The sequence below is a fragment of the Oryzias melastigma genome, linkage group LG8, assembly GCF_002922805.2.
Source record: "Oryzias melastigma strain HK-1 linkage group LG8, ASM292280v2, whole genome shotgun sequence".
Lineage (NCBI taxonomy): Eukaryota > Metazoa > Chordata > Actinopteri > Beloniformes > Adrianichthyidae > Oryzias > Oryzias melastigma.
The window spans coordinates 5,666,641-5,679,924 of record NC_050519.1 but is presented as its reverse complement, the minus strand read 5'-3'; the positions used below and the strand labels follow the sequence as shown (position 1 = coordinate 5,679,924).

The window sequence follows — 13,284 nt, the reverse complement described above, 5'->3', positions numbered from 1 at the left end:
CATTTAATTGGTTTTATTAGCCGAGGAAATTTGCTGTTTTTATCCTTATGTCAGTTAAAAATGGCTTTTTTCACTAAAAAAATACAGTTTAATTTTGACACAAAACGACGACAATCCCCTCTATAAATCCCTGCTTACAAAGCTTGAGAAAATGATTAGAGATGATCTGATAAAAGAAATCTTTGATGGATTTACCAGCTTAAAGAACGGAACTTTGTTGTAATAATCAGGGGTTTAAAGGGGAAGAAGCTTTGGAAGAAATCAAGCAAAAATGCTTTACGCTCAAACACCAAAAAAATCAATGCCTACAATTGTCACAGTTGGTTGTACAGCTGAATCCCCTTATTTTAATCAGCGTGAGGTTTTATTTTAATGAAAAAGTTGTCAAAAATCAAACATTTATTGGCTAAATTTGAAGCTTTTTAAAAAATCTCTCAATAAATCCAAGAAAAAACAGTCATCTTGTATGAATTTTATGACTATTTCTCTATATTTGACTGAATTCATGCTGCTAATAATCCAGAAGAACTTAAAATTTGCGCCATTTTCTCAAAAACCAGCTTGTTTTGGTTCTGGGAGAGAAGATGTAGTCACTAAATTCTAATTGCCTAATGAGTTTATTTATTCATGCTCCTCTCTGAAGAACTTTTGTTCGACTTTGCCGGTCTGTTGCACTCAGCGGCGTCCCATGTGTGCCCGGTGAACGGGCCCATGTGTGAATGCATGGGTGTGTTCGTAAGGATTCATCTACCCGCGCTCGCCTAACAAGTGCTGAAATAATAATGAGAACATCGGTTTGCATCTGAGTGGGGTTTATGAGAGAGGAGGAGCAGGAAGAAAATGGGAACCAAGAAGCTCCCGGCTGGATTTAGCCATGTTTAATACCTACAAACCGTCTCGCCTTTTATCCTTTTTTTAGATTTCACCTTTTTTGGGACAAATTAGGAAGCTTTTTCAAGCTATAAATTGATTTAAAATCCTAATTTTGGAACTTTTAACACAAATATCCATCTTATTTTTGGCTAATTGCTTATAAAAAAAATCAAATTAAAATATAAAAATAAGTATTTTTACTTTAAGTTCCCCAAAATATTGAAACTTTTGTGATATTTATGAGAAGGATTCAGTGCATTAATGCATTTTAATGCCCCAATCTAGTCAATAAATCATGATTAAACCTGATGACGTATGGGAAAGAGGGGTTGAGTGATGAAAAAAAAAAATTTTAATTAAGGATGACTCGGTTAAAGTTAAAAGATTTATAACTCAAGATGTTCTGGAAGATTTCCTTTTTTTCAAAAAGTGACTGTTTATTACAAAAGAAGACAGTGCTATTCGTGTCCATTTCAGTATTTTAATTGCATGCTACGTTTTCAAGAATTTGGTACAAAAAAGTTCATGCAGCATTGGTGGTTTTCAAAAGTGCAAAACGGGTCAAAAATCACTTTACAGGTCGATCCGCGAGCATGCCAAAAATGACGACAAGCACTCCATAAATCTGTCTTCAAAAAGGCCGACCAAAAACATCGGCGCTCTGAGTGAATTTACCAAACGAGACCAAGAAAAATACTTTGTAGAGAGAAAATCCACACATCCATCACTTTCACAGACTGGCAGGCGTGGAACTAGAACTCACAAACATGCTCGTGGGCATATTCCTAAAGACTTTACAAAAATAAAGAACAAAAAAAAAACATGAGGTAACAGCTTGTAAACGTTGTTGTCACTTTGTTCAAGTTGGCAATATCAAATTCATCCAAAAGTATTCGACGTGTAAACAACTGCCCGGGTTTTACGCACAAGCTTTACGCACAAGCTTTACGCACAAACATTGGTCGTTGGACTACTTGCCTGTAGTCATTTCTTGGAAGGAAGCGTGAAGGTTTGCATATCTTTAGTGTCTGGGACACAAAGAGAGCGTCTTCGATCACATTGAGCAGACACGAACTTTGGATCTCCCCGCAGTCTCTCCACGGCGTCTGGTGCCATCGCCCTAGCTGAGCCCCACCATGACGGTCTCCACGTCTTTGGACGGTCTCCGGTCTTTCACCAGGAAGTTAATCATGCTCTCTGATTTGATCATCAGGTTGCAACCGAGGAAGAAAATGCCGAACATGACGGTGAGCGACAGGACGCACAGAACCGCGATCTGCACCACGCGCATGACGAAGAGTTTGCGCTCCTCCTGCAGGAGCACCAGCGAGCCTCCGCCGTCTCCGGTCACCACGTCGTCCGTGCTGTTGCTCGAGTATGTGGCCAGAGCGTCGGTGAGGGTCTGACTGCCGTTAAAGAGCGCGTCCTGAGTCACGTTAAAGAGAGACACATTCATGTTTCCGCGCAGGTTTTCAGCAGCAACTCCGGCTGGCAGGGACACAGTCTCACCACAAAACCTGGAGTCCGGGCGAAAAGTTGCTTCATGTGACTGTTAGGCAGAAAAATAAAGAAACTAAAGAGGAAGAAAGGCGCTCTCGTGCTGTTTCTTCAGTGCGTAATGAGCGCGTCAAGCATCGCCAGCCAATTCGCCGCAAACAAAAATAAGTTTCTTCTTCAAGAGAAGTCCGAGGTGTTGGGATGCTGGGAGCCTCTTCCTGACAGCGAGTAAAGTGTGACCCTCTTTCCCTGTGGTGTGATGAAGGACACTCCCTGCTCGCCCGCGTGCGCTCCCCCTGCGCTGCCTTTTAAAGCACGAGTTCCCCCTTTGACGCGCCACCATCCATCAGTGGAGGAGCTGATCAGGTGCCAGCAGGTACTTTTATTTTTGGAATTTGCACACTAACTTAAAGTTAGTTTTCATGAATGATCGAGACTGAACTGGAACACAAAAAAGAAATTCTCAAAAGTCAAAAAGGATTCGTAATTATTCTCAACTTTGATTGTCTGCAGCAAATAGGAAGAAAGTTGGAGACCTTAAAAAAAATCTGTAAAATCTGTGAAAGATCTGTAAAAAAAGTGCATCCATAAAGAAAAGTGAATTTTTTAAATCAAATTATTGTGAATCAGAAACAGATATAAAAAATATATTTGTAAAGATCCTATTTATGATATAGAAAATACACTAGGTGGGACACAAACTCCCTGCACCGTTATGGGTGATGGGAGAGGGAGCGGGGTTACTCCCTCCCCACAACTCAGTTTCTATCACATCCATCCATTTTTATGTCATTTTCGGGGTCACAGAGTTACCGGAGACTGTACTGTTGGGCGGAGGCAGGGTACACCCTAAGACAGGCCGTCATCGTCACAACGCACTTTTTGGAATACCCATGCAAGGACGGGACTAAAACCAGGATCTTCTTACTGTGAGACAACAGTGCTAACCACCTCTCAACCATTGACTGTACACTGAGAACTGGACAGAGCGGGTGTGATGTCACCAGTAGAAAATGCCTTAAATCGGGCTCCAGCGAAAATTGAAGCCAATTCAATTGCCATTTTGTGTTCGCCATGTTGGAGCCAGACGTCATTGATTGGTTAGAGTCACTGACTGTATAGAGAGAACTGGACTGAGTGACTCCTCCCTGCTTGCGTTACAAATAGAAAGTATTTGGCGTTTCCAGGAAGCCAAATCCCCATAGACTTCTATTGATAAATATGCATAAATCATATTTGTCAGAATAAAAATTATTGTTTTGCTAAAGTTTCTAACTGGTTCTTGCTAATGCTTTTTTTTGCGATATTTTTGGTTATTCAAGCTAAAAAAATGATGGCTCAATAAAAGTAGGTGGCCTTGTGTCAAACGTCCAAATCAACAGATTCTCCTGAGCCTCTGTTCAGTGGAAGGGGTGTGGCCTTCTAACCTGCTCTCTAGAGAGTGGTTGCCATAGAAATGTTACGATACGGACCAATCACGGCTTACTGAGGGTGTCTGGTTCCAATATGGCAACGGACACATCGTGGAAAAATGGTGACTGAATTGACTTCATTTAGTTGTAACTGAAAGTAAGTAGTTTTTATGAATGACATCACACCTACAATGTCCACTTCTCCATATACAGTCAATTTCTGAGTCATGTTTCTATGGTAACTACTATCACTAATCATGAGTGAGCTTGTTTGAAGTCCACACCCTGAAAGCAGGCTCGGAATAATCTGTAAAATGAAGCGTTCAATTTACTGAGGCATCTGATTGGTCAGTTTATGACTTCAATAACTTTCGATAATTAAAAAATATGATTAAAAATTAGGATTACCAAAAAGTTGTAAAAAATCAAGAATGGTCATTCTGTAATAACTGTTTATTTCTCAATACAAGTCTACAGGATTTTGGCTTCCTGCGACCAGTGGGTACTTCCTGTTTGGAACACGAGGGGGGAGGAGTCACTCAGTCCAGTTCTCTATATACAAATTGACTCAGACCGATTTGGACCAATCACAGTGGCCTGGCTCCAACTGAATTGGCTTCATTTCCTTGGAGCCGGAGGTAAGACGTTTTCTATGGGTGACGTCACACCTATTCAGTCCAGTTCTCTATATACAGTCAATGGCCCCAACACAGAGACAAATTTGTAATGAGCTACTGCCGCTCTGCAGAAACTATATCCTAGAAGACAACACTGTTTTTTTTTAATTATTATTTTAGGCTAAAAATGGAAAAATCCTAATTAAAAAACCACTGGGAACACATTTAAAATAGATTTAAAACAAATGGAAATGAAACTCATCATTAGGACAGCCTAATTGAATCAGAAAAAGTGCCTTTTTTCTAGACTGCGACCAAAAGGAAATCTTTGAGCAACATTCTCACTCTTTTATTTTCTTTTCTCCATCTGTTGGAAGCTGCGGTCTTTAAGTGGACGTGATGCCCCTGCAGCTTCCTCTATAAAGACAAACGAGCCACCAGGGAGCCCCAAGTAAACAATGTTTGTGTATCAGTGGAAATGATGCCCGTGCTCTTCTCCTTCATCACTGCGAGCTGCTCATTCATGCATAATACGAGGCTTCATGTTTAGGAAGTTCACAGTTATTGAGCGGCTGCATCAGAGGAAGTGATAAACAATGTGCTTGCATTCCCATGCACGAGTTTCCCCTAAAATAAGTGATGTTTTGTGAAGAAACTTAAAAAAATAAATCTTTTTTTTCTATTTTTATCATCTAATTACGATCTTAAATGTTAAAATGTTTTGTAAAATCGCCCTGCGGTTCAGGGAATTCACACTTTTGCATAATTTTCTTGGTTTTTCGGCCTGCCTGTTAGATTTTTCAGAGGTTTGGTTAAATACAAAAGCCATGAAATTCAATTAGAGCCGCTCCTGGTGTGTGCGTCAGCAGCTTTCAGCTGCAGGCATGTGTACAAACAATGATTGGCTCCAGTATCGTATGTTAAAGGAGCTGAAAGATGGGAGCAACAGGAGTTTAGCTTTAAAATGCAGCCGGTAGTTTAAATCAGCTGATTTTTATGCTGAAATAAGCCGATTTATATTTATGTGGTGTCTCACAAAAGAAGACTCAGTTAAGCAGTTTTTGATCAAATCCCATGTCACTCATTAGAAGTTGAAGCTCTGACAACAAGAGCCTGTTGCTTCTCCGGAGCGGAGAACGCCGCGCGCTCCAGTCCTGGAAGGAGATCCGAAATGATTCCTTTTGTTGCTGCGACTGTACATGTGGAAACAGTAAATCTGTATAAGGCTGCATATATGGACATGAGAGTCTAACTTGTTCCTAAGCAACAGAAGACCTCTAAACCCAGTGACAGATGGGTGCTGAAGTTATTTTGGTTGAGAAGGGAAAGAGATGAAAATACAGAGGCGTATCCAGGAGCAGCTGACTGGGCTGGGAGCTAAAAGTAGATATATGTATGTGTGTCATTATAACCTGAGAGAAAACAATCATCCAATAAAGTTATATTAGTCGTTGTTTCACATGAGAGTAACACAAGAGCTAACAGGATTATTTTATGGGGCGCTGTTTGTAAATCTGAGAGGTAATTTAGAATGTTTTAGGGGAAAAAAAAGTTACTTTTAATTACAAAATATTTATTTGTCAAGAAAAATATTTATCTTAAAATTATATATTTAGTTAACAAACAAAATATTTAATTTTCTGAAATTAAATATTTAGATTTAATCTGAATATTTATTTAAAAAGTACATATTTCAGTTTTGTAACTAAATATTGAGTTTTTAATTATTTATTACTAAATATTCAGTTTCACCTGTGTATTAAGATCCTTTCTAAATATTTAGTTAGTAAATAGTTAATAAATAGTTAATCATTTGTAATTATATATTCTTTTTTTAGCTAAATATTTAGTTTCACGTTTATATTTAGATCCTTTCTAAATATTTAGTTAAAAACTGAATATTAGTTTGGATCTTTAACTATATATTTAGATCCATTCTAGATATATAGTTACAAAAACTATTTAGTTTTAAACTAAATATTTAGTTTTTATTATATATTTAGTTTTACTAAATATATAGTGTTGAACTATATATTTAAATTCATTCTAAATATTTAGATAAAAACTGAATATTTAGTTCAAAATTAAATATAGAGTTAAAAGCAAGTATTTAGTAATAAAAAATACATAGTTTAAAACTAAATATTTTGCTTAGAACTAAATATTTAGTTTTTAATTAAATATTTAGTTTAAAACTATATATATACATATATATGGTCTAAAACTAAATATTTAGATAAAAAAAATAAACATTTAGTTAAAGAACTAGATATTTAGCTCCAAGCTAAATATTTAGTAACAAAACTTAATTATTTACTTTGAAAAATAAACAATTAGATTACATCTAATCATTTAATGTTTTAACTAAATATCTAATTTATTTAAATTAAATATTTAATATAATTTTGAAATACATATTTAGCTTAAAATTAAATATTTACTTTGCTAACTAAATATTTACATTTATTAATACATTAATATAAAAGGTGAAAATATGCATTTGAAAAACAATTTATTTTTCTCCTAAAACACGATAAATATCCACAAACATCGATGTCAAAGTTTTACTTTGCTGATTTACAAACGACACCCCGTATTATTTGGCTAAATATATATATATATATATAAGTTTAGCAAAATTAGTGCAGAAAGACAGAAAAAAAAAATAAAGTAAATTGCATTAAACAATAATTCTGTCTTCAAATTGACATCTAGTTATTTGAATTTGTGGAACAATTTAGTTTATTTAAAGACTTCAAGCAAACTAAAAAACAATCAAACAAGTCCTTCAATGATACGTTTTCTGTTTAATGTTCATCTGCGATGAGAGTAGTCACTGCAAAGTGACAAAAAATTATATTTTAACGTTATCCTGAACTAAGAGTTTTACAGTAAGTTTATTATTTGACATATCTTGTTATCTTGAAGATACATCACCACAAGATGGAGCTAAAATGGATTTTTAGTCCGCCTGTTTCAGTGTTGAAGGGCGAAAATGGGGAACAATTCATTGCAAAGCCACTCATATGCATCCATATTTTACTTGTAAAAGTCACCAATAATCCTATTTTATGTTATTTTGTTCAGAGGTTATGGTTGTGGTCCAAACTGATGTTCTTCACCCCCAATTTAAGCTGGAAAAACAATGTATGTGTAAACAGAAAAATAAAAATAAAAGTGCATTTTGGAAATAAAAGTGTTGGATTGTGTGTAAAAGTGTGTTTTTTATGCTTGTAATAAGTTTATATGTGCACTTAGGCTTGAAATAAATAAATAAATAAATAAATTATGGGTGACAGAAATGTGCAAAGAAATAGAAAACAATCTGTCAATGACATAAGACGGGTCTGCAACATGTGGCTTTTTGATTAAAATAAAGTGTTTTTAAAACATTTTAAAAGTAAGTAGTAAAGTAAAAAAAGTAAAATAACTTAAACTTTATTCTTATTGACAAAGAGTTTGACTAGTTTAGGCTACTGAGAATTTTAGGCTATCTTATTGTTTAGCTAGTATTTAAGCAATGTTGTGTTTTTTTGTGCTAACTTGGCATCTACTGAGGATTTTTATGCTAATTTGGAGTTTAGCTATTATGTTAGCAACATGACAACATTTTAGCTAATTTTTTGTCTACTGAGGTTTTTATAGGTTAATTTAGAGTTTTATTTTAGCGAGATGCTAACATTTTTGTCTAATTTGTCATCTACTGAGGCTTTTATTGGATCATTTAGAATTTAGTTTGTATTTTAGCAACAGGCTAACATTTTTGACTAGTTTAGGTTACTGAGAATTTTAGGCTATTTTGGAGTTTAGGTAGTATTTAAGCAATGAACTAGCATTTTTATTTTTGGCTAACTTGGCATCTACTGAGGTTTTTCTTATGCTAATTTAGGGTTTAGCTATTATGTTAGCAACATGCCAACATTTTAGCTAATTTTTTCTCTACTGAGGTTTTTATAGGTTAATTTAGAGTTTTATTTTAGCGAAATGCTAACATTTCTGGCTAATTTGTCATCTACTGAGGCTTTTATTGGTTCATTTAGAGTTTAGTTTGTATTTTAGCAACAGGCTAACATTTTTGGCTAGTTTAGATTACTGATAATTTTAGACTATTTTAGAGTTTAGCTAGAATTTAAGCAATGTGCTTTTTTGTGCTAACTTGACATCTCCTGAGGTTTTTTATACTAATTTGGAGTTTAGCTATTATGTTAGCATGCTAACATTTTAGCTAATTTTTTTGTCTACTGAGGTTTTTATAGGTTAATTTAGAGTTCTATTTTAGCGACATGCTAACATATTTGGCTAATTTGTCATCTACTGAGGCTTTTATTGGATCATTTAGAGTTTAGTTTGTATTTTAGCAACAGGCTAACGTTTTTGACTAGTTTAGGTTACTGAGAATTTTAGGCTATTTTGGAGTTTAGGTAGTATTTAAGCAATGAACTAGCATTTTTATTTTTGGCTAACTTGGCATCTACTGAGGTTTTTCTTATGCTAATTTAGGGTTTAGCTATTATGTTGGCAACATACCAACATTTTAGCTAATTTTTAGTCTACTGAAGTTTTATAGCTTAATTTAGAGTTCCATTTTAGCGACATGCTAACATTTCTGGCTAATTTTTCATCTACCGAGGCTATTATTGGTTCATTTAGAGTTTTGTTTGTATTTTAGCAACAGGTTAACATTTTAACTAGTTTAGACTACTGAGAATTTTAGGCTATTTTGGAGTCTAGCTAGTATTTAAGCAATGAACTAGCATTTTTATTTTTGGCTAACTTGGCATCTACTGAGGTTTTCTTATGCTAATTTGGACTTTAGCTAATGTCGTAGCAACATGCTAACATTTTTTAATAATTTAGGTTACTGAGAATTTTAGGCTATGTTGGAGTTTTAAGCAATGTGCTAGCTTTTTTGGCTAATTTGGTAAAGTAAGTAGTAAAGTAAAAAAAGTAAATTAACTTAAACTTTATTCAACTCATTGACCAAGAGTTGAAGGATGTTATGAATCATTCAACGAGGATCCTAACAACAGTAGCCGTAATTCTCCATCAATCCTTTGTAGTTTATCAAGGTCATTCTGACACATTTGGAATTTATTTTGAGCTTAATTCATCACAGAAAATCAATTTATTGTCAGTAATCACAACCAGAATTAAAGCCACATTAAGTCATAATCCACTGGATTAAAAAGCAGATTTCTATTTTTGATCCTCGTGGTTTTAATATATGGTATGGGTCTGATTTAGTTTTTGTTAATTATATTTATGAATTTGTGGCTAGAAGGCACCAGAAACAGTCAAATAAATTGTTTTTTAATTATTGATGACTTTAAATGTCCTACTGCTTTTGCTGCATCAACATGATCTTATGGTGCAGGAAGTCTTTTATTTTGAAAGGAAATCAAGAAAAACTCTGTCAAAGGTCATTAATTATTTAATATAAAAAAAGCAATTTTCTCTTCATGTTTATGTTTAATTTATGTCAATAAAAACACAATAGTTTATTTAAATATAGCAGTCGCAAAAACATAAATACAAATTTTCACAATTCCTTTTTGCCTAAACAATCCAAGAGAACCTCAAAACCTAGATGACAAATTGTGTCGTATTTTCCTTTTTTTAATGAAGCAATCAATAAAGGATTTTCAAACTGTAACAATCAAAACATATATTTTTTTTAAGGTGGTATGGGCTTAAACCTAAAACGGTTTAACAGCACATGAAGGATTTCAGGTGAGAAATATTAGAATAAAAAGCAAACTTGTATTTTAATGTGTATTCATTAAAATGAGAACATACTGTTGTTAAGGAACAAAAAAGAAAAGCAGCATTTGGTTTCACAGAATTTTTTAAACATTAAATTGCTAATACTCATTTTTGTGTCAATTTTTTTTCCATTCCTCTTCTTGCTTTAGTTTTCTCTATTTCCAGTAAAACGTGTTTTCTAAATGATTTAACCACCTCAGACAGATGTGGGGCGCACACAGGTGTTCCCAGAATCATTTCAGTGCTGGCCACGGCTGCAAATTACCCTTAAATTGCAGCTGAAGGAAAAAAAGGGGAAGTTTTTACCAAAAAGAAGATAGGGGGACTGGAAGCCTAGCAACCAAAACTAAGCACAGACATCCTTAGCAACAGAGACGTGGTTACCCACCCCTTCTCTTTTTTAACACTTTTCATCCATACATCATCTCTGCTGACAAAGGGCTTCTGTTTCTGTCCTGTTTTTGTCAAATTTCTGTCTCTGATTAGACGAAACTGGAATGAGATGATTAAAGCAAATCCGTTGCAGGGATGTGCTTTTATTTTGAAAAATAAAAAAATGTCTTGCAGGGAGAAAACGTTGAATTTCTGAAGGTCTGTAAACCTTTGGGACTTCCCAGAGTAAACACAGTCATTAATCACTTACTGATACAAATTGCAGAGGCTCCGCAGCAGAAGGTCGAACCCACATTAACCCCCAGCAACCATTCTTCATCAGAGAAGGAGATAATGACTCAATTCCCCTGATTTGCAGGGGTATGTAAGTGTGGCTGCACCCCTTTCAGGCTGAAGGGAACTTATTTTTTATTTTTTTTAAGGATCGAGATCACAGATTTCATGAATCTAATTAAAGAAATTCCTGCGCTGGCTCTTGAGTGCAGAGATCATCTGCATTTCGACATCAGCTGTCTACTTAATTTCCATTTAGATGCATCTCCACATGTGAGATAATATGATTTTGTGTGTTCTCTGTCCCTTGAGTCGCCACGTTTTTCTTTTTCCCTTTTGTAGTTACCAGCAGACTTTAAATTTTCCCTTTTCTCTGCTCTAATGTCTTTTCAGTTAAATTTTAATGTTTGCTTTCTTTCTTCCCCGTTGAGGTCTCAGAGGGCAGAGATGTAAGCTGCAGATCCTGAGCTGCTAAAAAAGAAAAAAGGCTGATCAGATTGCAAAGATCACAAACACACCTTCAACCACATCTGCGATTGTGTGACCTATTTCAAACAATTCACTTGAGGAAAGCTCTTATTGGCCCCACTTGACCCTCACAGCTGCCGGTTGAACCCAGCAGAGCGGGGAAGCGTGTGCCGGCTCTGGTAAGCCAAACACTGATTTTGTCTGATGGCGTTATCATACCAGTTCCCTGAAAATGAAACGTTGAGAAGGCTCCGGAAAGATCTGCAACGGAGGTCAGACCTTCTCCCTCTACATGGCTACATTATTGACTAGTTTAGGTTACTCAGAATATTAGGCTATTGTAGAGTTTAGCTAGTATTTAGGCTAAGTGCTAGCTTTTTTTGTTTTTTGGCTAACTTGGAGTTTAGCCAATATTTTAGCAACATGCTAAGATTTTTGGCTAATTTATTGTCTACAAAGGCTTTTATAGGTTAATTTAGAGTTCTATTTTAGCAACATGCTAAGATTTTTGGCTAATTTATTGTGTACAGAGGCTTTTATACATTAATTTAGAGTTCTATTTTAGCAACAGGCTAAGGTTTTTTGCTCATTTTTGATCTACTGAGGTTTTTATAGGTTAATTTGGAGTTTAGCTTCCAGTTTAGCAACAGGCTAACGTTTTTGACTAGTTTAGGCTACTGAGAAATGTAGGCTATTTTATTGTTTAGCTAGTATTCAAGCAATGTGCGTTTTTTGTTTGTTTGTTTGTTTTTTGCTAACTTGGCATCTACTGAGGTTTTTTATGCTAATTTGGAGTTTAGCTAATATTTTAGCAACATGCTAACATTTTGGCTAATTTACCGTCTACTGAGGTTTTTATAGGCTAATTTAGAGTTCTATTTTAGCAACAGGCTAAAGTTTTTGACTAGTTTAGGTTACTGAGAATTTTAGGCTATTTTAGAGTTCTCTTTTGGCGACTTGCTAACATTTTTGACTAGTTTAGGTTACTGAGAATTTTAGGTTATTTTAGAAATTAGCTAGTATTTGAGCAATGTGCTTTTTTTGGTGCTAACTTGGCATCTACTAAGGTTTTTTATGTCAATTTGGAGTTTAGCTATTATTTTGGCAACATGCTAACGTTTTAGCTAATTTTTTGTCTACTGAGATTTTTATGGGTTAATTTAAAGTTTTATTTTAACAACTTGCTAACATTTTTGCTAATTTTTCATTAACTGAGGCTTTTATTGGTTCATTTAGAGTTTAGTTTGTATTTTAGCAACAGGTTAACCTTTTGACTAGTTTAGGTTACTGAGAGTTTTAGGTTATTTTGGAGTCTAACTAGTATTTAAGTTATGTGCTAGCTTTTTTATTTTTTGGCTAACTTGGCATTTACTGAGGTTTTTTATGCTAATTTGGACTTTAGCTAATATTTTAGCTACATGCTAATAATTTAGGCTAATTTAGGTTACTAAGAATTTTAGGCCTATATCGGAGTTTATCTGGAATTTAAGCAATGTGCTAGCTTTTTTTGGCTAATTTGGCATCTACTGAGGTTTTTTATGCTAATTTGGAGTTTAGCTAATATTTTAGCAACATGCTAACATTTTGGCTAGTTTACTGTCCACTGAGGTTTTTATAGGCTAATTTAGAGTTCTATTTTAGCAACAGGCTAATGTTTTTGACTAGTTTAGGTTACTGATAATTTTAGGCTATTGTAGAGTTTAGCTAGTATTTAAGCAATGTGCTTTTTTGTGCTAACTTGGCATCTACTGAGGTTTTTTTATGCTAATTTGGAGTTTAACTTAAATTTTAGCAACATGCTAACATTTTAGCCATTTTTTTGTCTACTGAGGTTTTTATAGGTTAATTTATAAAGTTTTATTTTAGCGACATGCTAACATTTTTTGCTAATTTGTCATCTACTGAGGCTTTTATTGGTTCATTTAGAGTTTAGTTTGTATTTTAGCAACAGGTTAACCTTTTGACTAGTTTAGGTTACTGAGAGTTTT

The 13,284-nt window shown here is 34.7% G+C and overlaps 1 protein-coding gene across 1 annotated transcript; it reads right to left on the bottom strand.

Moving 5' to 3' along the window:
* Positions 1-1,338: 1,338 nt before the first annotated feature.
* rprml (reprimo-like) lies at positions 1,339-2,792 on the bottom strand. Its single transcript, XM_024271357.2, has one exon. It carries the CDS (start codon positions 2,327-2,329, stop codon positions 1,994-1,996), a length of 336 nt encoding a protein of 111 aa, XP_024127125.1. The 5' UTR covers positions 2,330-2,792; the 3' UTR covers positions 1,339-1,993.
* Between the last annotated feature and the right edge of the window lie 10,492 nt (positions 2,793-13,284).